General features: G+C 44.7%; 2 protein-coding genes across 2 annotated transcripts in view; one reads left to right on the top strand and one right to left on the bottom strand.

Moving 5' to 3' along the window:
- KLF3 (KLF transcription factor 3) overlaps positions 1 to 2,903 on the bottom strand; it is a 36,810-nt gene extending 33,907 nt beyond the window's left edge. The window contains exon 1 of the mRNA XM_055245464.2: positions 2,460 to 2,903. The gene's annotated coding sequence lies outside the window, so the exon portion shown is untranslated. The remainder of the gene's footprint in view (positions 1 to 2,459) is intronic.
- LOC129464356 (putative uncharacterized protein FLJ13197) overlaps positions 2,385 to 25,908 on the top strand; it is a 49,744-nt gene continuing 26,220 nt past the window's right edge. The window contains 1 exon segment of the mRNA XM_055245465.2: positions 2,385 to 2,745. Coding sequence (XP_055101440.1) covers positions 2,385 to 2,745 — 361 coding nt within the window.

Here is a 25,908-nt window from a genome sequence, read left to right as displayed (position 1 = left end):
AGTTAGGGTAATGATTATGGTTCAGCCTCAGTGCATCAAGAGGAAAAAAGATAGAGCACTGCTGTTAGGAATTCAAATTACAATTGGGGTACCCCACAGAACCAAAATTGGAGCAATTGTAAGCCTCCTTTAGTCACAGAACTAAATTCCAAGACAGACTGTGGGACATCTAGAGTAATCCCAAATTTTCACTGTCTTTTTCAAATGCAGTTATACACATTTTTGCACAGAGCTGCTCATCTGTTCAACATATACACACGTATACAGATATTCGCCTTTTAAGAATGTGATTCTGTTCCTGACTTTTATCTAAAAATTATTATACAATCTGTACACCAGAGTACTAATTTCTAGAAGTCATTGTAAAATGTCTATTTTCCCTTTGGGTTATTTTTAAGATAGTAAAATCCATTCACAGTTCCTTTCCCATTATTTCTCTTTACTTTGTTAGCCAGGACTGTTTAACTCAAGCTTACGTTATCAGAGATTTAAGAATGTGGTGTGTGCACACTAAGTACAGGTAAGGAAAAAAAAAAAAGAAAAAAAGGAAAAAAAAGCATCACTGTGCCCATAGCAACAAGAAGATTGGGTTTTAATTTAGAAACTTTGCAGTGAATAAAACAATAGCTTTCTGCAGAACTCTGTTGTTGTTTTGTACCTGACAAGGTTTTGTGGTCTAAGCAGTCACTTTTCTTTGTTATTCCCATGTTGAGATTTTCATACTTGCATTCTCTTTCATGCAAGCTAAATGTTCTTTACAATGTATCATCATTGAACTTACCGATAGTATATTAGGTTTTTTTCTTCTAATAAATAGTTCTGCAGCAAAGCCCACTGACTGCAGAAATGAAGACACCCATTTCTCTAGGGAGTTTAATTCAATCGAACATCTAATTTCAGGTTTCTATCAACAGCCTAAGGTCAACTAACATACCTCTTTTCAAACCAGAAAAAATCACTCGTGGACACTTTCCTTAAACACTATTATTAACTCCAAAAAATTTGTAGATACTAATGCTAGCAGATTGTTTTTTCCCCTAAAAGCAAGTCTTCTTCCCTAGGGTGAGGCAGATCATCTAGATGAATTTCTCTTATAAAAATGCTCCTCAAATTCATACAGAAAAGGATAGCACAAAACTGCTGTGTGGAAAAACCTATAATTTACAACTGGCCTATTCCCCACTTGATTTTGCTGGCATATTTCAGGTACTTGTCAGAATACCACTTCATACTTTTTCCCATATACCAGACTCTTGTGAGAATATAATCAATATATTTAAAATGTCTTGGGTGATATTAATGGAAACATAAATTCTGAGTAAGAAATTCAGTGGTTAAGTGTAAAATGTTTATTTTAGTGAAATACAAGAAGGTGAGCAATTTCCAATTTCCGTTTAACTTGACTTATTAAAAATAAGTCTCATTCACATTCTTCTAGTATTATTGTATATTTCTATAAAATTTAAACCAGAAAAGTGCTTCTCCTTGTCAGTAGCTATCTGCCCCCAAAATTGAATATGACAATTCCAGGTCTTATCTGCCATCTCTAAGAAAGCCACTTGGAAATGTTAGGTAGGTCTCATGGGTCCTGATCCAGGGATCTGTCCCTGGGTCCCCATCAGGCTCGGCTGCAGGCAGTTGCCTAAGGCGTCCTCCGCCTTCAGCCACGCTGCAATCCTTGCTCCAGGCACTGCGGCAGGTTCTCTCCATGCCCCCAGGAAGACTCTCCAAACCCGGCCAGCTCATTTCTCCTGCCCCGGAGGATCCAGACGCCCTGGCAGCTCCTGGGCTCCAGAACCGAGAAGGGGATGCTGCCTCCAATCCCAATTGCCCCAAGTTTCTTTCCAGAGGGCCCGGAGGCTGCTCCAAGTTTGCTCTGCCGGGCGAGCGGCCGCGCGCCGTGTCCTGGGAGGGGGGCGGCGGGGGGCGCGGGCGGAGGGCGGGGAGGGGAAGGACGCGGGAGCCGGGTTTGTGGTGGGGGGGGGGCACCGGGAGGGGGAGGAGCAGGAGCGCGCGGCCTCGGCGCTACCTTTCTCCAAACAACGTTGCCACACGCGGAGAGCACGGAGATTTCTGGGGCTTTGGAGGGAATCGTGAGCGGGCGGGAGAAGGCTGGGGACCACACAGGTGAGCCCCCGCCCGCGCCCTGCCCGGGACAGCGGCGGGCGCTGCCGGCCCCGCTCCCCCGCACCCGGGGTCCGCACGGTGCCCCGCCTCAACCCCTCACTTTTCACCGCGAACCCGTGACCCCCTCCTCCTTGCTGGCTCTCCGCCCCCACCCCGGCTAAGTGGAGCCGCCGCACTTTCCCAAGCCCGCAGGCGCCCCCCTCGACACCAGCGCTGCACCCCCGACCCATTCCCCGCGGCCCCCTCCAGGGGAAAAAATGAAACCAGACTGGCCGAGGAGGGGGGCGGCAGGGGCCGGGGTGCGGAGCAGAGGTGAGGGAGACGGGACTTACTTTGCGAAGCGCGGTGCGGGGCGCCGCTGACGAGAAATAAAGGCCCCGATCCGGGCTGCCTGGAGCCCCCCGAGCGCAGCAATGTCAGGGCTCCAGTCCGGGCGGCGTTGGCGGCCGCAGGGGACGGGGACGGGCGCGCGTGCGGCGGGCGCTCTCGCTGCGCTCCGGCTCGGGCCCCGGCTCCGCGCGGCTCCGCTCCTGGCTCCCCTCTGGCTCCTGGCACCAACTCCGGGCAGTCACATGACGCCGGCGCCGCTCGCTCTGCGAGCCTCCCGGGGCTGGCGGGGTAAGTAGAGGCTGGGACCCGGGGTGGGAGGGTCAGGGAGGGGAGAGGGAGCCGCCGCGGCCGCCCGGGCTGGGCGGGTCCCCACCCACTTGGGTGGAGGCAGCCGCCGGAGGGGTCGGCCGAGTCACTCGCGCAAACACGCACCCCGCCCTGCGCCCTTCCCCCGCCACCCCCGCCTCCCGCGCCGCCTCCGCCCCGCCCCGCCCAGTCACCCGGGGACGGCCTGACAGACACTCATTATTCCCCGGAGCCGGGCGCCGCCCCGCCAGCCCAACCTGTCCCACGAGGCGCGGCGCGGCCGTGGGGCTGGGCGTGCGCGGCGCGGCCTCCTCCCCCCGCCCAGCCCCGCGCCCCCGCCCGCGTCCCCGCCCGCGTCCCCTCCCCGCGCCGTCCTCCCCGGAGTCCGCGCCCCGCCCGCCCTCCCGCCCGGCCCCGCCGCCACGCCGCCGCCCGAGCCCGGGGGGAAGGAAGGGCGGCGCTGCCCGCTCCGGGCATCACACGGCTGCGGCCCGCTGCGCCGCTTCCAAAACACACAGCTGGGCTCGCGGGCAAGCCGAGGCGGGGGGCGCGGGCGGCCAGGGCCATCGATCAGCCGGCTTCAGCGGGAAGGGCGGCCCCGGGCGCGGCGGGAAGGGCTGGGCCCCGCGGCCGGCGCGGCGCGGCCCCTCCTCGGCTGAGCGCACTCAGCTCACTGCAAGAGAAAAGCCGAGCCGAGGCGGCCGCGGTGCAGGAGCGGGTGGGCCAGGCGGGTTCGGGAGGGGAAGAGCGGCCGCTGGGGCGCGCCGAGCCTCCCTGGCCCCGAGTCGCCGGGGTCAGGGTACACCCTGTGGGCGCGCTGTTTCTTTGTGCCCCGGGGCGACGGGTCCCCTGGCCGGTGGCCCAGGCGGCGCCCCCCGCCTCGTGGGACTTTTCTTTGAAGGTCTGGAGACCCCCGGGGCAAACTTCCCACGGGCCAGGCCTGCCGCTGGAGCTAAAAAGCGGCATTTGCGCAGCTGGGCTTGCCTGAAACTTGGCAAACTTTGGTCGGATCCTCCCCTGCAGAGCGAGGCCCTGGCCTGGCCACCACCTCATTTCAAGTCGCTTCTAGGGACCGAGCGCCCTAAGCTCAGTGGCCTTCAGGGCGCTGCGAGCGAGCGGGGCGGCACAAACGCGCGTTCGGTCTAAGCCAGGCCCCTTCGAGGACTTTGTGTAGATTGGTACCTAAGTTTAATGCCTTTTGAGTTTCTTTTTAAACAGTATTAATGTAATAATGAATGTAATAAAAAGAACAAAGGACAAATTGGTTCGATTGTTTTAAGTTCTGTGTCATGTTTAAAACCGCCTCTGCTTCAGTGTATGGCTTATTATTGCTTCAAGATGTTTTAAAGGCCCTTTAAGTTGACCCATCTCGCTTTGATGCTTCATCCAGACATCGTACTGCTTAAAACGGAGTGATAATAGTATATTCCGAGCCGCTTCATGTAGCTACACAGTATTGTAAAATTAGTACTCGGTAACCTCAAGTAGTGAAATCGCATATTGTAAATAACGCAAGTCCGGGAAAGGCCACGTGGAGGATACCCAGAACCGACACCGGCTTATGGGACGTCGTGCTGTCCCATAAGCTTCATCTTTAAAATGTAAAGGGTGTGAGTTTTTTTTTCTTCATAATGAATAAGAGACATTCCAGAAAAAAAAAAGTTGGATTCTTGTCAATTACTAACTGCCATTTATTGATCACTGACATCATTAAATGTCTGATTGGCTGCCTTAAGGTTTGCATTAGCGGAACATCGTGTTAGGAATGGCTGGTGGAACTGGCTCGTGGTAGGTGCTCAAAAAAGTACGTTTTTTTCTCCAGGGACACAGTGACGAAAACTTGAAGCACATAAACCATGTTTTTTACATTGTTCATGTGGGTGTGGACGCAAAGGGGAAGAACGAAATAGGCCTGTCGGAGAAAAGTGTGACCCAAGATAAGAAGGGAGTGGTTTTGATATGGAAGGGGCAGGCGGCAAAGGAGAAGAAAAGCCATTTTAAAAAGTTAGTTAGTGAACACAGTGTGTTCGGTGCCCTGTGGGAAGCTGCTCAAATGCAACGTGTCAGAAATGAATCTATCTAGTGCTGGGTAGCTCAGTGAAGGACACCATCATTCTTCAAAGTGCCCTACAGGGTGGGGCGCAGTTGCTCATGCCTCTAATCCCAGCACTTTGGTAGTGGGTGGATCACTTGAGGCCAGGAGTTCGAGACCAGCCTGGCCAAGTTGGCGAAACATCGTCTCTACGGAAATTACAAAAATTAGCCAGGCATGGCGGCGCACGCCTGTAATCCTAGCTATGTAGGGAGGCTGAGGCAGGGTAATTGCTTGAATTCAGGAGGTGGAGGTTGTAGTGAGCTGAGATCATGTCACTGAACAGAGTGAGACTGTCAAAAAAAAAAAAAAAAAAAAAAAAAACAGAAAACCCACAGAAGCACCTAAGCCCTTCTCGCTAGCAGGGCATAGCCCATGTTTCACTGAGTCCTGGACCTCCTTGGTCACTACCCACTCTCTGGCCACTATGCTGGCCCAGCCTGTTGCCACCATGTCTTGTTGGTCATCCTGTCATCCTGTTTGTAGTATGGGCTGAAGCGTGGAAAAGGCATTGGAGCACGGGAGTAAGAGTGCCCTTTCCAAAATGCAAGCATGATCATGTCAGCCCCTTCAATGGCTTCCCATAGGATGAAGTCCTAAGCTTTCCACCCCTGCTGGCCTGGCCTCTGCCTGTCATTACAGACACTGCTCCGTCTTCTGTCTTCCTACTTTTCAGCAATGCTGAACTTCTTTCCGTTCCTTTCTTCCAACTCTCTCTTCCCACCTCCAGCCCTTTGCACATGCTCATTTTTCTAGGTAGAAAAGCCTTGTCTTCTCAACCTGACCTCTACTCCCATTTCCCTAAATTCTATCCATCGTTTCAGTCTTGACTTAAATGACATTTTCTCCAAATATGTATTCTCTCACTGCACCTTTGGACAAGTTGAGGTGCTCTGGTAACATCTAGTGGGGCCCGATGGGTGGTGTTTGGGTCATCGGGGTGGATCCTCCTATTTCCCCTCTTGGAACACTTTTCATTCTTGTAATTGGCTATTTAATGATCTCTCTGTGGCACTAGACTGGAAGCTCTATGAGGGCAGGGACCTTGTCTTTTCAGCAAAAATGTGTTCCCAGGGCCCAGATGTTCAATTAATATTTGTCGAAGGAATAAATGTGGTTTATGAGTTGAGAGGAAGGAGGAGTCATTCTGAGCTGAAGAGGTGAGCGGAGGCTCTAGGGAGGAGGCAAGTGGCAGTGAACTATACCTCCATCAGTCCAGGGGCTTTGAAATAGTGAAGAGGAGGGAAGAGGGAGTTACCTCTACTGAGTGCTTTTAAGCAACAGAGTGAGACAGTACAAGTGATGCCTGGATCTTTTTAAAATCCCTAACACTAGCACAGTGCCTGGAACATGCTCAGGTGTTCAGTAAATCCTGCATGACAATCTCAAGTGTGATCTCTGTGGTAGCTGCTTTGCCCTTTTTCCTTGCTGACAGCAGGCCAGTCTGGTTTAGGTGTGGGAAGCCTATCCTCAGTGGAGGATACCCATGCCTGGTCCCAGCAGAGGAACCCTGGTTACTGCCAGCCAATCCCAGTCTCTTTTGCCGGTGACTGGTTGGAGGGTAGGTATGCAACCTTGTTCTAGCAAGTGGGACATGAAGAGAAGTGTGCTGGGGGTTTCTTCCTGATACAAGGAAATCCCCAGACCTGCTTTGGAAGTTGTTAGGTGAGGATGTGATGATGCTTGAAGCTGGGGTAGCCATCTTGTATTCATGAGAGAAAGCCAACGTTTCCATTTCCATGTGGATAGTTTTTTTTTTTTTCTTCAAGTCATTCAGTTTTCAGCTCAAATATTACCTCCTCAGGAATGACTTCCTTGACCACACAAATTAAAACATACCCCCCTTCCTCTTTGCTATGGTTCAGGTATTTGTCCTTTCCAAATCTCATGTCGAAATTTGATCTTCAGTGTTAGAGATGGGGCCTGATGGGAGGTGTTCGGGTCATGGGAGTGGATCCTTCATGGATAGATGAACACTATCCCTGAGGATGGGGAATAAATGAACACTTCCTATGTTAGTTTCAGAGAAAGCTGACTCTTAAAAAGAGCCTGGGCTAGGCGTGGTGGCTCACGCCTGTAATCCCAGCACTTTGGGAGGCCGAGGTGGGCAGATCACCTGAGGTTAGGAGTTCAAGACCAGCCTGGCCAACGTGGTGAAACCCCATCTCTACTACAAATACAAAAAAAGATACAAGCCAGGCGTGGTGGCAGGCGCCTGTAATCCCAGCTACTTGGGAGGCTGAGGCAGAAGAATCGCTTGAACCTGGGAGGTGGAGGTTGCAGTGAGCTGAGACTACACTGTTGCACTTCCGCCTGGGCAACAAGGGCAAAACTCCGTCTCAAAAAAAAAAAAAAAAAAAAAGAAAACGAGCCTGGCACTTCCCTCCTGGCTCTCTCGTTTCCTCTCTTGCCCTGTGATCTCTGCACACACTGGCTGCCCGTCACCTTCTGCCATTCATGGAAGGAGCCTTCCAACCAGCAGAACTGTGAGCCAAATAAATGTTTTTTCTTTGTAAGTTACCCAGCCTCAGGTGTTTCCTTTACAGCAACACGAAATGGACTAATATGCCCATTCATTGTTTAGTCATTGTCCTATTTTCTTTTCTTTTTTTGTATATCATTAACTAAAAATACCCCTTTCTTTTTTGGTTTATTTGCTACCTTTTTTTCTTATTAGCATGTGAGCTCTGTGAGGGCAGGGACGTTGTTTTATTCACTTTTTCTCAAGCTTCTAGAACAGTGTCTGACAAATAGAAGTAGAAGATGTTCCATAAGTATTTGTTGATTAATGTGTGACAGCTAAGCTACCCCAGAACAATAACACCATGTTGAAATGGATTCAGGGGCTAGTGGACACAAGCCACGGCAAACCTCCACTTTCTCTGTTGTGACTTACATCACAGTATATCCCATCTCAGGCAGTCTCTTCCTGCTACACAAATACATTTTCTTGAGATTCCTTATTTCTTCTCCAGTCTACTTTAGAGCTTTTCTATTTCTTCCCAGGGAATTTCTCCTCCTCGTGTGATGACAGACAAAGCTACCAGGGCAGAAAAGTGTCATGTGCTTGTGAATTTACGAGCAGCACAGATACATTTACCTTAAAGGAAAACAAAACTATATGATTTGAAGTAAAATTAGAAATGCTAGTCTAGGTATTACCCATCTCTAAAACATTACAAAAGGTCTGGAGATTCTCTGCATCATCTCTGCAAGTTTCCACCTTTATTATCTATCCATCCATCTAATTTAGAATTGCCAGGAAATATTGAGGTTGAGTTAGGTGACCATGAGTTCTGGTGAAGATCAGACTGATGTATGATCCACTCCCACCTCCAGAAGCTCTCAGCATTTCTAGTGCAGGTGGACAGGTGTCTTGGATCGTGTTTGGCAGGACAGTGCAATCCAAGGACAGTGGCACAGTGGAAATGTTGGTTCTTGGGATCTAAGTCAGGTAAAACAGAATAAGGCTGTAGAGAAATAGCCAAGGGATTGGTGAACTGGACATTCCAAATAGGTTGAAGAGTGAGTGTCTCGGGAATAATGGAGTGCGTGACCTGGAAGGTTAGGAGGTGAGTTGTCAGAGAATGGGGACGTACCCGTAAGTTCAGTATTTAGAGGTGAAGCAGTCCTAGGGGATGGTGCGGTCCAGGGAGTGCCTGTGGAAGTGGGAGAACTAGAAGGGAGTGGAGAAGATCCCTGAAGATGAAGAGACGAGGGAAAAGAGTGACTGGGGTGTTAAACATGGTTCCTTGTGGATCCTGAAATTACTCAGAGCTATGGCCAGAGTAAGGCTTAGGCCCTCAAGTCATGTCTTAATTCCACAAAAGCAAAAACAAACAAAAAAAACAAAACCTCTGAGAAACATGGATGATAGCCACCAGGAGAGAATGGTTAGAAGATATCCTCCTTTTTCTATAGTTAAATCTGCTTTTCTTGAATCATGATTATTCAAATTAAAAATAATCACTTGGGCTGGGCGCGGTGGCTCATGCCTGTAATCCCAGCACGTTGGGAGGCTGAGGCAGACAGATCATCTGAGGTCAGGAGTTTGAGACCAGCCTGGCCAACCCGTCTCTACTAAAAATACAAGCATTAGCCAGGCGCTGTGGCAGGTGCCTGTAATCCCAGCTACTCTGGAGGCTGAGGCAGAAGAATCGCTTGAACCCGGGAGGCGGAGTTTGCAGTGAGCCGAGATCGCGTCACTGCACTCCAGCTGGGGCGACAGAGCAGGACTCCATCTCAAAAAAAAAAAAAAAAAAATCACGTGTATTTCATTGTTTATTGGTTATTTTGCAAGTAAAATATGTCAGTAGTTTTATTTTCTACTTTTTATTGAAAATATATTATTTCTGCTTTATTGAGAGTTTCAATCAACTTTTGGAGACCTGTCAGAAACCTTAAAACATTATTTATACTATGACTTCAAAGGGAAATGATTTATAATTTCCAAATCAATGTCCTACACATACAAAGAGACTGCAACTTCTTGCTGAGTTGGAGACTACCTAGATTTTTCCTGTGCTGGTAGTCAGAGTAAGTAAAGAATGGGAGACCCACAAAGTAAGAAAAACTACCTCCCTTGTTTTGGAATGAGGCTGTTTTTCAACTATTTTGGAGTAAGGTGGACTCTTTATGTTTCTAGCTCTCTCCTCTGTGTTAAGGAATAATTATTGGCATTTAAATCTTGAATTTAATCTACTTCAGTTAGTATTGCTTGAACATTTACCATAGGTCTCGGGTGGGGGTGATAGTGCAAGAAACATGTATGACATAATCCCTGCATTCAAGGAATTAGAGAGAATATATGTATTATTCTGCTTAATTATTACACAATGCAGAAATAATAAAATAATGAATAAAATTTATTTATTTTATTTTTGAGACAGAGTCTCATTCTGTCACCCAGGCTGGAGTGCAGTGGCACAATCTCGACTCACTGCAACAACCTCTGCCTCCTGGGTTCCAGCGATTCTCCTGCCTCAGCCTCCCAAGTAGCTGGGATTATAGGTGTGTGCCACCCTCGGCTAATTTCTGTATTTTTAGTAGAGACGGCGTTTCACCATGTTGGCCAGGCTGGACTTGAACTCCTGATCTCAAGTGATGCTCCTGTCTTGGCCTCCCAAGGTGCTGGGATTACAGATGTGAGCCACTGTGCCCGGCCAAGAATATAATGAGTAAAATTTAGAAAAGGGCAATGATATGAGAGTTAAATGGATAAAAAGGTAAATTTATTTGTCAAAAATATGAGTAGTAATGTGTGGCTTGGTTTTTGTCTTCAAGGAGTTTACAGTCTTGCAAAAGAAATCACATCTGGTCAGGAAATCCTCGAAATCTTCATGGAGGAGGTGATACCTGTCTTAGAACTTCATGGCTGCAGAAGGAGCTAGAAATCACATTTTAGGATCTGGAAAGGGCATGGAGGCAAAGGGTCCAACAGGAACCTGGGTCACTTAGAAGTGGAGTGAGATAAGGCAGGAGAGGTCAGCCACGGCCAAGGCCATGTTGTGGAGAAAATTGGAATTTGACATCAGGAAACCACAGAAGGTTTTTAAGCAGGTGAGTGGCATGATAGTATATAAAAATGACATGAAGTTTAATGTCAATATAAAGCTCCAACAGTGCAGAGCAGAAGGCAGCAAGCAAAGGGTGCATACATCTATTCATGTATATATACATATGTCATCTCTCTCTCTCTCACCCTGTACACACATGAACATGTACATGTGCACATGTGAGCATTTTTCTACCTTAGTGACTAAGCCAGCACAGAGGCAGTGTGTACACTGTGCTCTAGGGAAGTGGTCTTGCCACCTTTTCTTTTCTGCTCATTCCAAAGTGCATTGCATGCCCACACTTCCAAAACCCTGAAGTTTGAAGCATTTCCCTCCGTGTAAAAGCTCAGTTGCACAGGCTCCCCTGGTACTTGGCTGGGAAGAGGACTTCAACCTTTTATTCCTTGGTCTGCCAACCCGGCAAGCCATTCTGCATTCACAAATGCTTTGGAAGTTTTGCTGATCTGTCCTAGAAAAAATTAAACACATGGTTCTCCCACATGAACAGTGGAGAGTTCTTCATCACCCTGGCAATTAAAAAAGATTTGCTAATACACAAAAACATGAAAATGGTAATAATGCTCATATCCAAGTGATAGGAGTAGGGGGGATATTTTTTCTTTGCTTTTCAATAGTCTGTGTTTTTTTCTTTAATGAGCATGTATTCCTTTTGTAATAAGAAACAAGTGTGTTTTAAAAAATAGCTAAAATGCCAGGCATGGTGGCTCACGCCTATAATCCCAGCATTTTGGGAGGCCGAGGTGGTGGATCGCTTGAGGTCAGGAGTTTGAGACTAGCCTGGCTAACATAGTGAAACCCTGTCTCTACTAAAAATACAAAAATTAGCTGGGCGTGGTGGCACGTGTCTGTAATCCCAGCTACTCCGGAGGCTGAGGGAGAAGAATCGCTTGAACCTGGGAGGCGACTTTCCAGTGAGCCGAGATTGTGCCACTGCACTCCAGCCTGGGCGACAGAGTGACTCTGTCTCAAAAACAAAAACAAAAATGCTAAGAAAGAAAGAAACCGGCAAGTTATGTATAATTAGGTGTCAGATCTGAAGCACAGTTTTGCAAGTTGGCCCTTTGAAAGCACCTCAGAGCCAGAGGTGCAGTCCTTTGCTTGGGATTTTGAAGGGGGCTGAGTCTAGGGGGGCAGGAGGTGGTGAAGAGGGAGGCTCTAGGAATCAAAGGCAGTGAGAGAAGGCAAACGTCTTTTATTGACTGTGGCTTTTTTTTTTTTTTTTTTTTTGAGACAAAATCTAGCTCTGTCGCCCAGGCTGGAGTGCAGTGGCATGATCTCGGCTCACTGCAACCTCCGCCTCCCGGCTTCAAGTGATTCTCCTGCCTCAGCCTCCCGAATAGCTGGGATTACGGGCATGTCCCACCACACCCGGCTAGTTTTTGTATTTTTAGTAGAGACAGGGTTTCACTATGTTAACCAGGCTGGTCTCCAACTCCTGACCTTGTGATCCGCCTGCCTCGGCCTCCCAAAGTGCTGCGATTGCAGGCATGAGCCACTGCACCCGGCCGACTCTTTGGCTTTTTAAAGACTGCTTGGATAGTTGGACCCGTGCTGGTTCTTGGAACTGGAATTTCTTCTTCAAAATAACACGTAGAGTATTTACTTGACAAACCTTTCCAAAGAGGAAAAGCTAAAAACAAACACACAAAACAAAACAAAACAAAACCAAAGAGAGAAAAGCTAGCAAACTAGAATGAGTAGAGCCGAAGTTCCTATTTCTGAAGAGATAGGAATATGTTAAAACTCCTGGATCAAGGTCCATTCATCCTCTCTGGGGGTCTTTTGCCAGGATCTGTTGATTCGACGGGAAACAGAGGTGTCAGCAGTTGTGGATGTGAGTATGTGAGAGATGACCTGCAGCCCCCAAACACCATTAACGTGTCTGGTGCATTGTCTGAGCAGGAGGGGCTTCTAGCTGCTCCGCTGTTTCTCTCTGAGCTGCATCTGCTTGTCTGTTATTGTTCATAAAGTTTTCTGGGTAACTATAAGCAACAGCCTTGTTAGTTCCTCTTGAGATTGCCCACTACTCCCCACCCTTATTTCTCACCTCCCAGCATCCTGTTTGTCTCCCTGACTCTGTTCCCCGCCCTGTCCCCACCCTTACAGAGCTACCAGCCCTTTTAGCCATGTTTTCTTCCCTTAGCTCATTAATTTTAACCTTTTATTAAGTGTTCCCACATCAAACAAGGCACATCATCTATCCAGTTTTTTATTCATTAATTTGTGCTTTCTTCTGTCGTGAATATCTTTAAAATATGTCTAGATATATATTGCAGTGTGTCTTCCCTTCCTCCCCTTGTCTTGAAGATACTGTTATATACCTAATGTAAATGATGAGTTAATGGGTGCAGCACACCAACATGGCACATGTATACATAAGTAACAAACCTGCACGTTGTGCACATGTACCCTAGAACTTAAAGTATAATAAAAAATAAATAAATAAAAATAAAAAAATAAAAAAGAAGAATGGAAGAGGATAAAAGAAAGTATGGACAACTTTGAATTATGTAAAAGGCTTTTTCTTTGTTGCGCTTTGCCCTTAAAGTTACTTCCTTATGATAGGAACAAGAAATCTACAATATATAGTGTGTTCATGCCCACATCAATATGATGTTTAGTTTATTAGATTTTCCAGATTATTTTAGCCAGTCAATAATTTTTGTTTGTTGGTTGGTTTGTTTTTTGAGACAGAGTCTTGCTCTGTCACCCAGGCTGAGTGTAGTGGTGCGATGTTGGCTCACTGCAACCTCCGCCTCCTGGGTTCAACAGATTCTCCTGCTTCAGCCTCCCTAGTAGCTGGGGCTATAGGCGCGTTCCATCACGCCTGGCTATTTTTGTATATTTAATAGAGATGGGATTTCACTGTGTTAGCCAGGATGGTCTTGATCTCCTGACCTCGTGATCTGCCTGCCCCAGCCTCCCAAAGTGCTGGGATTACAGGTGTGAGCCACTGTGCACAGCCTAGCCAGTCAGTAATTTTATATGAAGTGTCTGGGCTTACATTTAAATTTTTCTCACTGCTGTTGCAAACGGGTCTATTAACTATGAAACGTTACAGAGTCTAGCACAAGTTTTGCAGGTTTATAAGAAATATTTAAACATTTTTAAAAATATCATAAAAGAAGTCATCAGTGCTCTAGCACAACTAAATACATAATTCTGCTTAGTAGTCGTGATATCTTCACAATAGAGAAAATTCACTTTCTAAAAAAGAGAAACATTTAGTTTTTTAAAAAGGAGGGAAACACTTTCAAAATTTGAGTATAACTTTTGCTACACAGTAATGTATCTAATCAGTTTCCTTTTCTGCACTAAAGATAAGGGAAATGGATTCAAAAGAAGCAGAAATGGATGATGGCATTCTAAACTCGTATCAATATCTTGTTTCTTTTGCTATTTCATCAATATCTGAAAAATAAGATTTCCCCTCAGATTCACACGAATGTGTCTCCTTTTCCATGTTTGTTTATTTTCTTATGTGGCAAATTGTTTCAAATGCAATTAATTTTCTTTCATTTGGTACTATGAAGATGAGGGCATCTTAAAGGAGTTCCCAAGACTCAGGAGGAAACAGGACAAGTCTTGAGCGTTTGTCACCACCTCCTAGGAGAGATACTCTTGGCAGGATATCAGCTTACTTTCTCGAACCACATATCTCAAGGTTTCCCAGTTGTGATGCATTTGAAAGTACCTGTCTGAAGTCCAGTCCTCAGGACTTTTCAATTTTCATTAGGTGGTAGTTATCAAGTGAGTAGTGTAGTTTGGATAATAACAAAATTAGTCACATTTATTAATGTATTTCCCTTAACTTTCTTCTGTACCTGCGGAAGTACCCTTATATCCAAACAAACAAACAACAATGCCACCCATCCAAAAAAAAAAACCAGTTAATTTAATCTAGACCATTTGGTACAGATGACTGACAAAGATGCATTGTATAATTCAGACACAACAATTGCTGTGTCTGAGATCTTGGCTCACTGCAGCCTCCACCTCCCAGGTTCAAGCAATTCTCCTGCCTCAGCCTCCTGAGTAGATGGGATTACAGGTGTCCACCACCACACCCGGCTAATTTTTGTATTTTTAGTAGTGACGGGGTTTCACATGTTGGCCAGTCTGGTCTTGAACCCCTCACCTCGTGATCCACCTGCCTCGGCCTCCTAAAGTGTTGGGATTACAGGTGTGAGCCACTGTGCCCTGCCAACACTGTTGATTATGTTATTATTTCAATTCCAGATAACAATCTTAATTTCTGTCTTTCTCTCTCTTTTTTTCTCTTTCTCTCTTTCTTTCATACGGAGTCCTGCTCTGTTGCCCAGGCTGGAGTACAGTGGTGTGATCTAGGTTCACTGCAATTTCTGCCTCCCAAGTTCAAGCTATTCTCCTGCCTAAGCCTCCCAAGTAGCTGGGATTATAAGTGTACGCCACCATGCCCAGCTGATTTTTGTATTTTTAGTAGAGATGGGGATTTCACCATGTTAGCCAGGCTGGTCTCAAACTCCTGACCTCAAGTGGTCTGCCCACCTCGGCCTCCCAAAGTGCTGGGATTACAGGTGTGAGCCACTACGCCTGGCCCAGATAACAGTCTTCTGTTCCATCATCTTTAGAAATTAGGAAAGGAAGGCAAAAATTTTTAGCCTATTTTAAAGAAAACCTTTCCTGTATCATTGTTTTAAACAGATATGTGTATCATTCACCTTTTCTTTTCAAATCTGAAAAACAAATTCTCCAAAAAAATTTTTAAATTGTTTTTATACTCTAGAATTATTACCACCACTACCATACTGTGCAGTTTACATTTCTAGTTAGCAGCTGGGCGTGGTGGCTGATGCCTATAATCCCAGCACTTTGGGAAGCTGAGACAGGTGGATCACTGGAGGCCAGGAGTTGGAGACCAGCCTGGCCAACATGGTGAAATCCTGTCTCTACTAAAAATACAAAAATTAGCTGGGTGCAGTGGCACAAACCTGTGGTCCCAGCACTTTGGGAGGCCGAGCAGGGGGCAGATCACTTAAGGTCAGCAGTTCGAGACTACTCTGGCCAACATGGTGAAACCCTGTCTCTAGTAAAAATACAAAAATTAGCCGGGTGCAGTGACGCATGCCTGTGTTCCCAGCTACTCAAGAGGCTGAGGCAGGAGAATCATTGTTGCAGTGAGCTGAGATCGCGCCACTGCACTCCAGCCTAGGTGACAAAGCAAGACTCTGTCTCAAAAACAAAAACAAAAACAAACCCAAATACATTTCTAGTTTGCTTGAACTCTTGTAGTTGTTTATAAGCTACTTAGAGCAAGGGCTTTGTCTTTTTTCTAGTTTCTGTTACAATTTTTATACTTAACAGACAGTTCTGTATTATTCTAACAACTAATTTCCTTGGCCATAAAAATAACTTTTCTTATTCTTTTCTTTTTTTTTTTTTTTTTGCTGGAGTGCAGTGGCGCAATCTCGGCTCACTGTAAACTCTGCTGCCGGGGTTCAAGTGATTCTCCTGCCTCAGCCTCCCAAGTAGCTGGGATTACAGGTGCCTGCCGTCGCATCTGGCTAATTTTTGTATTTTTAGTAGAGACGGGGTTTCACCATGTTGGCCAGGCTGATCTCGAACTCCTGACCTCGTGATCCACCCGCCTTGGCCTCCCAAAGTGCTGGGATTATAGGCGTGAGCCACTGTGCCCAGACATATAAATGACTTCTAAAATTTGAATTTATTTTTCCATATATAGGATGCTTATACTATCATTTATTTAGCATTGATTTGTATTTTTATATCTTATACTTTATGGCTTATCACTTGCTTTAGTACCTCCGTTATATTCTTGAAAATATAAACTTTACTCAAAATAGTATAATTTAAAGCCATTTCTCAAGGAAAATATTAAATATAATTAAATTTAATTATAATATTTAATAATTCCATATTATATTTACAGTATTATAATTAAGAGTTTCATATAAAATGTGCTGTTATATCACATAAAAATCGATGTCCTATTGAAACGAGAAAAATTCTTTTGTCCCCTTCGCAGGGCATGCAATGGGATGTGGCTTGGACTCGCTTCTTCGGTGCCTTGCTGCTCAAAACCCCTAGGGGTGGCTGGGCGCGGTAGCTCACGCCTGTAATCCCAGCACTTTGGGAGGCCAAGCTGGGCAGATCGCTTGAGGTCGGGAGCTCGAGACCAGCCTGGCCAAGATGGTGAAACCCTGTCTCTACTATAAATACCAAAATTAGCTGGGCGTGGTGGCACACGCCTGTATCCCAGCTACTCAGGAAGCTGAGGCAGGAGAATTGCCTGAACCTGGGAGGCGGAGGTTGCAGTGAGCTGAGATCACACCACTGCACTCCAGTCTTGGCAACAAAGCAAGACTGTCTCAAGAAAAAATAAAAAAACCCTAGGGGGAGCAGGCAGATGGGCAGGTCATGGGGAGTGTGGACTCCAACCCCATAGCAGCGTCTAGGGGTGAATGTTTACCACTCCTGAAGCCCCAGTGGGCGTGTGTTACCATGTGCTCTTTTAGTTTAGCCATCCGTAGGTGGCTTGTGTCAGTCAGCTCAATGAGACCCCCTGCTTTATTGCAAGGACAGAGGACTTTCTGCATCTTGGGGTTTCTTGCGTTGGTGTACTAGAAAAATTGGATCACACATGGGCTTGGAGAATGAGTGCAAGGTTTTTTGTTTTGTGTTTTGAGACAGAGTCTCGCTCTGTTGCCCAGGCTGGAGTGCAGTGGCACCATCTTGGCTCACTGCAACCTCTGCCTCCTGAGTTTAAGTGATTCTCCTGCCTCAGCCTCCCAAATAGTTGGGACTACAGGCATGTGCCACCACACCCAGCTAATTTTTGTATTTTTTGGTAGAGATGGGTTTTACCAGGTTGGCCAGGCTGGTCTTGAACTCCTGATCTCAAGTGATCTACCTGCCTCAGCCTCCCAAAATGCTGAGATTACAGGTGTGAGCCACCACGCCCGGCCTGAGTGCAAGATTTTATTGAGTTAAAATAGCTCTCGGCAGGTGGGGGAGCCAGAAGGGGGATAGAGTGAGAAGGTGGTTGTCCCCTGGACTCCAGCCACTCAGCAACCTGGGCCCTCCTCTGACCACTCTGGCCAAACTGTGTCGTTCCCCCGGTTGATGGCCTGCCAGTGTCTGTTGGTGTACTCTTATGCCAGTGCTTTCCTCTCGACGTCTAGCTGCTTGTGTTCTTCTGCTGGTGTGTTCCTCTTAACGTCTAGCCACTTGTGTCTCTGCCTGCTAGGGTCTCAGGGTTTTTATATGCACAGGATGGGGGCATGGCAGGCCAGAGTGGTCTTGTGAAATGCAACATTTAGGCAGGAAAACAGAAATGCCTGTCCTGACATAGGTCTGTGGGCACAGGCTCAGGGGTGGAGCTCTAGCCAGGGACCACACCCTTCCCTTCCCTACACTTCCCTGCCCTCCTCTAGTATCACTGTTATATCACATAAAACTATTAGACTGGGGGTTAAATGAGGAATGCTTACTGAAATAGCCAAGGACTGACATTCCTGCTTATGTGTGAGGTTAGGAACCACTCTCCTGCCTGCCTCACCCTAACTACATTTATTTATCATATTGCTTGGATGCAATTATATGAAAAGAAACATAGCAACAAGATTTTTAAAGGTCATATGAAGATGGGATCAAGTGGCTAGAAAGCCACTTGAGGAATATTACACTCCTTTTTCCCATTAAATTAGAGAAAAGAATTTTTTTTTTTTTTTTTTTTTTTTTTTGGAGACAGGGTCTCCCTCTGTCACCCAGGCTGGAGTGCAGTGGCACAATCTCAGCTCACTGCAGCCTTGACCGCCCAGGCTTAAGTGATCCTCCCACCTCAGCCTTCCAGGTAGCTGGGACTACAGGCACACACCACTATGACTGGCTAATTTTTTGTATTTTCACCATGGTGCCCAGGCTGGTCTCCGAACTCTTGAGCTGCCTCGGCCTCCCAAAGTGCTGGGATTACAGGCATGAGCCACTGTGCCTGGCCAAGAGAAAAGAATTTGTTTGACATTGGCTCATGTTCCATATCAAGTGAATCAGAAGAATCAGATGTTTTTTAAAAAAGTAATTCTTTATGGTATTTCTTCTACCTGTGATTGCACAAACACACAGTCTGCCAAAGCCCACAAAACAGCTGAAATGTATTTCTTGGTCCTGCTGCTGATCTGGTTATCTGAGGAAAATGGAAAATGCCTATTCAATAAAAAAAACAGCAAGAGGGGGGCCAGGCAAGGTGGCTCATGCCTGTAATCCCAGCACTTTGGGAAGCTGAAGCGGGAGAATCACTTGAGCCCTCGTGTTCAAGACCAGCCTGGACAACATAGTGAAACCCTGTCTCTACAAAAAATAGAAAAATTAGCCGGGTGTGGCGGTGCGTGCCTGTAGTCCCAGCTACTCAGGAGGCTGAAGTGGGAGGATCCGTTGAGCCTGAGAGGTTGAGGCTGCAGTGAACCATGATTGTGCCACTGCATTCCAGCCTGGGCAAGAGAGTAAGACCCAGTCTCAAAAACAAGAGAAAGAGCAAGCGGCAAGAGGAATAGTATGAAGCCTTGGGAAGGAAATGCCCAGCATTAATCAAATAGATATTATTCAAAAGTAGGGCATGATGGATATTTATTATACTGGTGTTAATGGTAAGGCGATACCTTTCGGAAGCGACAGCATCACTTTGAACTAAGTTATTGCAGTTCTTCTCTATTTGCCACTTTGAGTAGAACTTGTGCTCAAGTTGTTAATGTTAAGAGACTCGGATTTGCCAGTGCCTTCTCTGGCTCTCTGTGCTTTCAAGGCTGGGGTTGGGTGTAAATGCTGACTGTGTGTTTTCCAGTGATTCAATTAAAATCTCTTTATAATATTTGCTGGATTCCAACCTAGATAGGCTAGAATTAAGTGTTTTTAAAAGTTCCTGTCCTCAAAGAGTTTTTAACCTAGAATGGAAACCAGATAAACTCACACAAAGATAACTAATGGTATGAGGAAGTAAGTGATACATTAAAAAAAAAAAAAAACTCCCTAAAGAAAGTGGTATTACTTTATTACTTTGGCTTCAGAGGGTGAAGAAGGCTTCGTGTGAGAAGAGGGGTTTGAGCTGAGCCTAGCAGGATGGTATTTCTGGAAGTGATGCAGAGACCAGTGTGGTTTCAGCAGATGGATCCTGTGGGGGACTTGGGGAAATGAGGTTGGATTGGCAAGAGAGAGAGCTATGCAGTGCTTAAATTTAGGCCAAGGAGTTTGGATGTTAAACAATTAAGGACGTACTCTACCAAAATTGGATTTTCCAAGACCAGCATGGATTTCCTGACATTTTGTCCTTTCAATTAAGGTGATTTAAGTGTGACAATATTTAAAGTTTAACAAAGCTTATATATATATATATATATATATATATATATATATATATATTTAAAAATCAGGTAATATATATTTTTTTCAGACTGTGTTCTAATTTGGTATTTGGAAATAGAATCATTTATCCAGTCTTCAAATATTTGCTAAATATCTGTGCCAGGCTCAGGATTGGACATTTATGGAATAGGTCAACAATTATTTATTAGGTGCTTACTATGGGCCAGGCTGTGTTCTAGGCACTTAGGGTACAGTATAGAGCAAAAAGAAAAACACTTGCCCTCATGGAGCTTTGATTCTAGTGGTATGTTAGTTTGCTAGGGCTGCCATAGCTGGGTGGCTTAAACAACAGATGTTTATTTTCCTACAGTTCTGTAGGTTGGAAGTTCATGATCAAGGTGGTGTTGGCAGGGCTGGTTTCTTCAGGGGAGCTGTGCGGGAAGGATCTGCTCCAGACTTCTTGTTGACTTGTAGATGGTCCTCTTCTCCCTTTGTCTTCACATTGTCTTCCCTCTGTCTGCATCCAGATTTTCTCTTAAAGAACATCAGTCATATTACATTAGGGCCTATTCTAATGACCTCATTTGAACTTAATTACTTCTGTAAAGACCCTATGTCCAAATACAGTCACATTGGGCTGGGCATGGTGTCTCACACCTGTAATCCCAGCACTTTGGGAGGCTTAGATGGGCGGATCACTTGAGCCTGGGAGTTTGAGACCAGCCTGGGCAACATGGCAAGACCTTGTCTCTACAAAAAAATACAAAAATTAGCCAAACATGGTGGTGTGTGCCTGTAGTCCCAGCTTCTTGGGAGGCTGAGGTGGGAGGATTGCTTGACCCTGGGAGGTTGAGACCAGCTTGGGCAATGTGGCGAAACTCCATCTCTACAAAAAACTAGCCAGGTGTGGTGGCATGTGCCTGTAGTCCCAGCTACCCAGGAGGCTGAGGTGGAAGGATCACCTGAGACTGGAAAATCGAGGCTGCAGTGAGCCGTGATCATACCACTGCACTCCAGCCTGGGTGATGGAGTGAGACCTTGTCTCAAAAAACAAGCAAGCAAACACAACCCAAATGCAGTCATATTCTTGGATATGAAGGGTTAGGACTTCAACATGAATTGTGGCTAGGGACACAGTTCTGCCTGTAACAAGTGGAAATTGGTGATAGAGCAGTGAATAAACCCTAGAAGTTGGGTGGTCGTTTGCAATGTGGCAGGCACTGTACCAGGTACGTTTGTGTGCATCATTTCATTGAATGCTTGTAACCAACAGGTGATACAGGTGTTGTTATCTCCACTTTACAGTGAGGAAACTGAGGGCAGACCACGTTTGTTCATAGGGAGGTTTGCTTTTGTGATAGTATGTTTAATGCTTTCATTGGGTCAAAGCCTTGGAAATAGAAATTGAGCTACAGCTAAATGTGTTGCTGAATTCATGGCGAATTCAGATTCAGAGCAGACCAAAGTCTGGATGTTAAAATAGAGCTGGGGGTGGGGAAGGTTTATTTGTTTGTTTTACATTAGATTCTAAGAATAAAACCAAAGATAGGAGTTTTTTGTTGTTGTTGTTTTTGTTTTTGTTTTGAGACAGAGTCTCGCTGTGTCATCCAGGCTGGAGTGCAGTGGCACAATCTCAGCTCACTGCAACCGCCACCTCCCAGGTTCAAGTGATTCTCCTGCCTCAGCCTCCCAAGTAGCTGGAATTACAGGTGCACACCACCATGTCTGGCTAATTTATTTTTGTATTTTTAGTAGAGATGGGGTTTCGCCATGTTGACCAGGCTGGTCTTCAACTCCTGACTTCAAGTGATCTGCCCGCCTTGGCCTCCCAAAGGGCTGGGATTACAGGCATGAGCCACACACCTGGCCAGGAGTAATCTTTACAATTAAGTATCTTTTTTCTCTGTAGATAGTCCAGTATATTATATAATAACATTTTTATGTATAATAAAACATTATTATACACATTTATAATGATAATTCTAAATAATTTATGATAAATATGTAATCATTTTACATACAGCCTACATTTTATATAGTACTGATCATTTCCTTTTGATTATCTAGGTTCAAATAAGTTTATAGGTCATTTTTGACCTATGCCTTTTGATTTATCCCCAGATTAGCAGCCTGCCTGGGCACTCCTCCTGTGGGAGAAATCCTCTTTGCATCATCAGCTTTGCTTTTGATTCAACCCTGCAGCTCCTCTGGTGGGCAGATTCGGATTCAGCAAACACTTAACAGAGGTCCTGCCCACCATGTAGCAGGTCATTTTACATCAATCCATATTTCTCAAAAATATGGAAAAGCAGAGGATAACATGGTGCGTGTTCTATAAACATCCATTTTATTCCATTATTTTATGAAATAAAAATCTAAATTAACTGATGAATAATTTAAAACATAATTTCAGCATTGAGACAATGTAGATATATATTATGGTATAAAATGAAACATTTGCATGAACTTTTTAGCTAAAATCTGTTTCAAAGAAGTTGCTTTTGTTTTTAGTGTACCTTGAGTTCAACACAGATGTGAATGCCTGCTTCTTCCGGAAGGGTTCTTGGGAGAAAACATTGGAGAAGTTCTAAGCACTTTTTTTTTTCTTTTTTTTTTTTTTAGAGGTGGGTTCTTACTCTGTTCTTACTCCTGAAGGCTGGAGTGCAATGGTGCAATCATAGCTCACTGCAGCCTTGACCTCCTGGGCTCAAGTGATACCCCTGTCTCAGCCTCTCGAGTAGTTGGGACTACAGGCATGCGCCACCACACCTGGTTTGAACACTTTATTCATCCAAGTTTCATAACAACCATGTGAGGTGTATAATCCTCATTTAAGAGGTCAGAAAACAGAAGCTGAGGTAAATTATCTTGTCTTGGTTAATACAGTAAGTAAATAGCAGAGGCAGATGTGAAGCTTCCTGGCTCTAATTCCAGGGCATTTTCTATTGCACTAAAGCCACTCCTTGGATGAATAGGCTCAGTCCTCATGGGGCTGGGTAGGTCTCACAGCTCTGCATTTCCACAAGTACCACCCTCCTTCATTCATGAATTCATGTACTTACTTACACTTTACTCAACTAATGTTTATTGGGAGGTAAATTTGGGTCAGACTTTATTCCAGACCCTGATGAAAAGGGGGTAGCAGTGAAGGCATAGCTCATTCCCTCATGGAGCCTACATTCTAGTGGGAGAACAGATATTCAACAAATAGTTACCAAAACATTTTTCAAAACTGTAGTAGGAGTTATAAAGGAAAAATACATGGTACCAGAAGACGAATAAAACAGGTGAATTAATCTAGACTGATGCTCAAGGTCTCTTTCAGAAAGTTGACCTTTGAGATGAAGTTTCAAGCATGAATTAACTGGGGGAAAACTTATTTGCACTTAAAATAGTTACAAATTACCATCCTACAAAACCCTTCATGACAATTCTGTCTTTCTCCATTGGATTTCTTCTCTGTTCTACAAGATCAAATGCTCACTTTCAGGTATCACATTTATTCTCTTCTATCACATTGTTCCTACTGTCTGTCCATCCATTCATCCATCCATCCACCCATCCATCCATCCATCCATCCATCCATCTATCCATTATCTATCTAATAAACTTTCCTTGAGCACCTAATATAAGCCTGGCACTGTTGCGCCCCAAGTTCTTTATTTTTTCCTCTCTCTTCTCTTTTTTTCGTTTTGACTCCTTTTTTTTATCTACCCCTTTATGTGATTCTTGAATCTTCTATTTTTGACACCCATCTTTGATGTTATTCTCTTCCCAGTTCTCTTCCATCTCCTCCACCTTGACTAAAAGTATAACTACTCATTCTATTTTCAACAAATGGGTTCTTCACATTTTTATGAAATAAATATTTTTCTAATCAGGTGCAAGAAAATAGATACTTGTTTGTTTTTACTTTTAATTTCCTTTTTGGTTTTATCGGCTGATTGTAGTTTCTATCTCTTAATAAAGAAATGGCACTAATATAAAACAAACTTTTTGGGGGATATCCATCTATCTATCTCTATCATTTATCTGTATTTTGGATCAGTTCTTTTTTTTCATTATAAATACCTGGAGGTATACAGCTCTATTTGTTTCACATAATATAGCATCTGGAGCTAATGATAATTGCTTCCTAAACTTTTCACATGCTTTAAAAAGAGGTACATCATGGCCGGGCACGGTGGCTGACACCCGTAATCCCAGCACTTTGAGAGGCCAAGGTGGGCAGATCACCTGAGGTCGGGAGTTTGAGATCAGCCTGACCAACATGGAGAAACCCCGTCTTTACTGAAAATACAAAATTAGCTGGGCATGGTGGCACATGCCTGTATTCCCAGCTACTCAGGAGGCTGAGGCAGGAGAATCACTTGAACCTGGGAGGCAGAGGTTGCAGTGAGCCAAGATCACGCCATTGCACTATCATCTTTTCTAGGCCTGCTAATATGCTTGTTCTACCTCTGATATAAATGTACAAATAGATTCAGAAATGCATAGCTCCAAGCTAACCTTCTTTCAGCTTCTTCTATCAAGTTCTCTTTGTCTTCTCTGTCATAACCTGAACATGAGAAATTGTGGTCAATGATTATATAGCATATCATCAACTATTTAGGCAAACCGCAGGAAAAGTTCTACACTTTGTTCTCTAGCTCCATACAAGTCAGTCAAATCTACCAAATCTTTGGAAAGTCTGAAGACCCAGAGTATACTACGTAGTAAGTTCTACCTATAAAATGATAAGTAGAGGGGAAATCACCTTATAGTCGTGATGGAATAATAATAGCCTGACCTAACTGCCCATTATAAATTATTGTAATCAATAACTGCTTTTGGACATTGAGCAACAGTCTATATATGACTGTGATCCCTAAGAGAAGAGAAACAAAGTGAATTCAATGACTGCCGTGGTTTTCTGTCTGAAAGCAATTTCTAGACCATAGATCCAGGAAGGAGGGATACGAACAGATCCTAGTAGCCTCGCTGAATTGATGAGATGAAGATCAGAGTTTGGGCAGGCTGAGGTGGTGAGAGGTACTGGGGCAGAGTTCTGAGAAGGAGGAAGCTATGCAGAAAAAGAGCTCCAGAAATATGCATAGGAATCTCTTGAATTTTTGCTGAGTATTAGGATACAAGTATATAGAATGACGCTCTACAAGTCTGGGCAAGAAACGACTTTTTAGTTGTAAGCTGAATAAACCCAGAGCACACATGAAATGGGAAAGTGTTTGTTATCTGACTAGCCAAAGGGGAGTCCTCATTCAGCCCTGAAGCATTCAGTGGAGACCTTGGAGGCATCACAAGTTAGAAAATAGGGCTGAACTATCCTTGGAGTGAAGGGTACTCTGGACCAGGGGTGGACATTTTTTGTTAAATTTTCAGAGAGCAAACATTTTAGGCTTGTGGGTCATATATTCTCTGTCACAACTAATCCATTTTAGTGTGAAGGCAGCCATAGACAATAGATAAGTGAATAGGTATGGCTGAGTTCCCATAAACTTTATTAACAAAAATAGGTGGCTATCCTGTAGGCTGTAGTTTGCAGACCTCTGTTCTAGAACAGTGCTGTCTAGTAGAAATATAATGCATGCCACATATATAGTAAAAAGAAATAGATAAAATTAATTTTAGTAATATATTTTACTTAAGACAATATATCCAAAGTGTCATCAATATGTAATCAATATAAAATTATTAATGAGATACTTTGCATTCTTATTCTCATACTAGGTCTTCCAAATCCAGTGTGTATTTTATGCTTTTATCACATCTCAATTCAGATTAGCCACATTTCAGTAGCCACATGTAGCTAGTGACTAACTTATTGGACAGCACAGCCCTAGCCTCTCTCTAGTAAAGCTTAAAAAACAGATCTTGAAAATTAGTACTTAACTTCACTGCCTAGCAAAAGAAAGCCCAATACTATTTAAAGTAAGACAACATAGTGCAGACCCTTAATAATGTAATGATAACAATGCCAGCATCAAACAGAATCACTAGATATGCTAAAAAGCAGAAAAAGATACCTGTAACAAGAAGAAGAATCAGTTAAGAGAAACAGACCTGGAAGTGACAAGGTAATGGAATTAGCAGACAAGAATGTTACAATAAATTTTATTAGGGTGT

This window comes from Symphalangus syndactylus, chromosome 16, assembly GCF_028878055.3.
Source record: "Symphalangus syndactylus isolate Jambi chromosome 16, NHGRI_mSymSyn1-v2.1_pri, whole genome shotgun sequence".
NCBI lineage: Eukaryota > Metazoa > Chordata > Mammalia > Primates > Hylobatidae > Symphalangus > Symphalangus syndactylus.
This window is presented reverse-complemented; position numbering and strand designations above follow the sequence as displayed.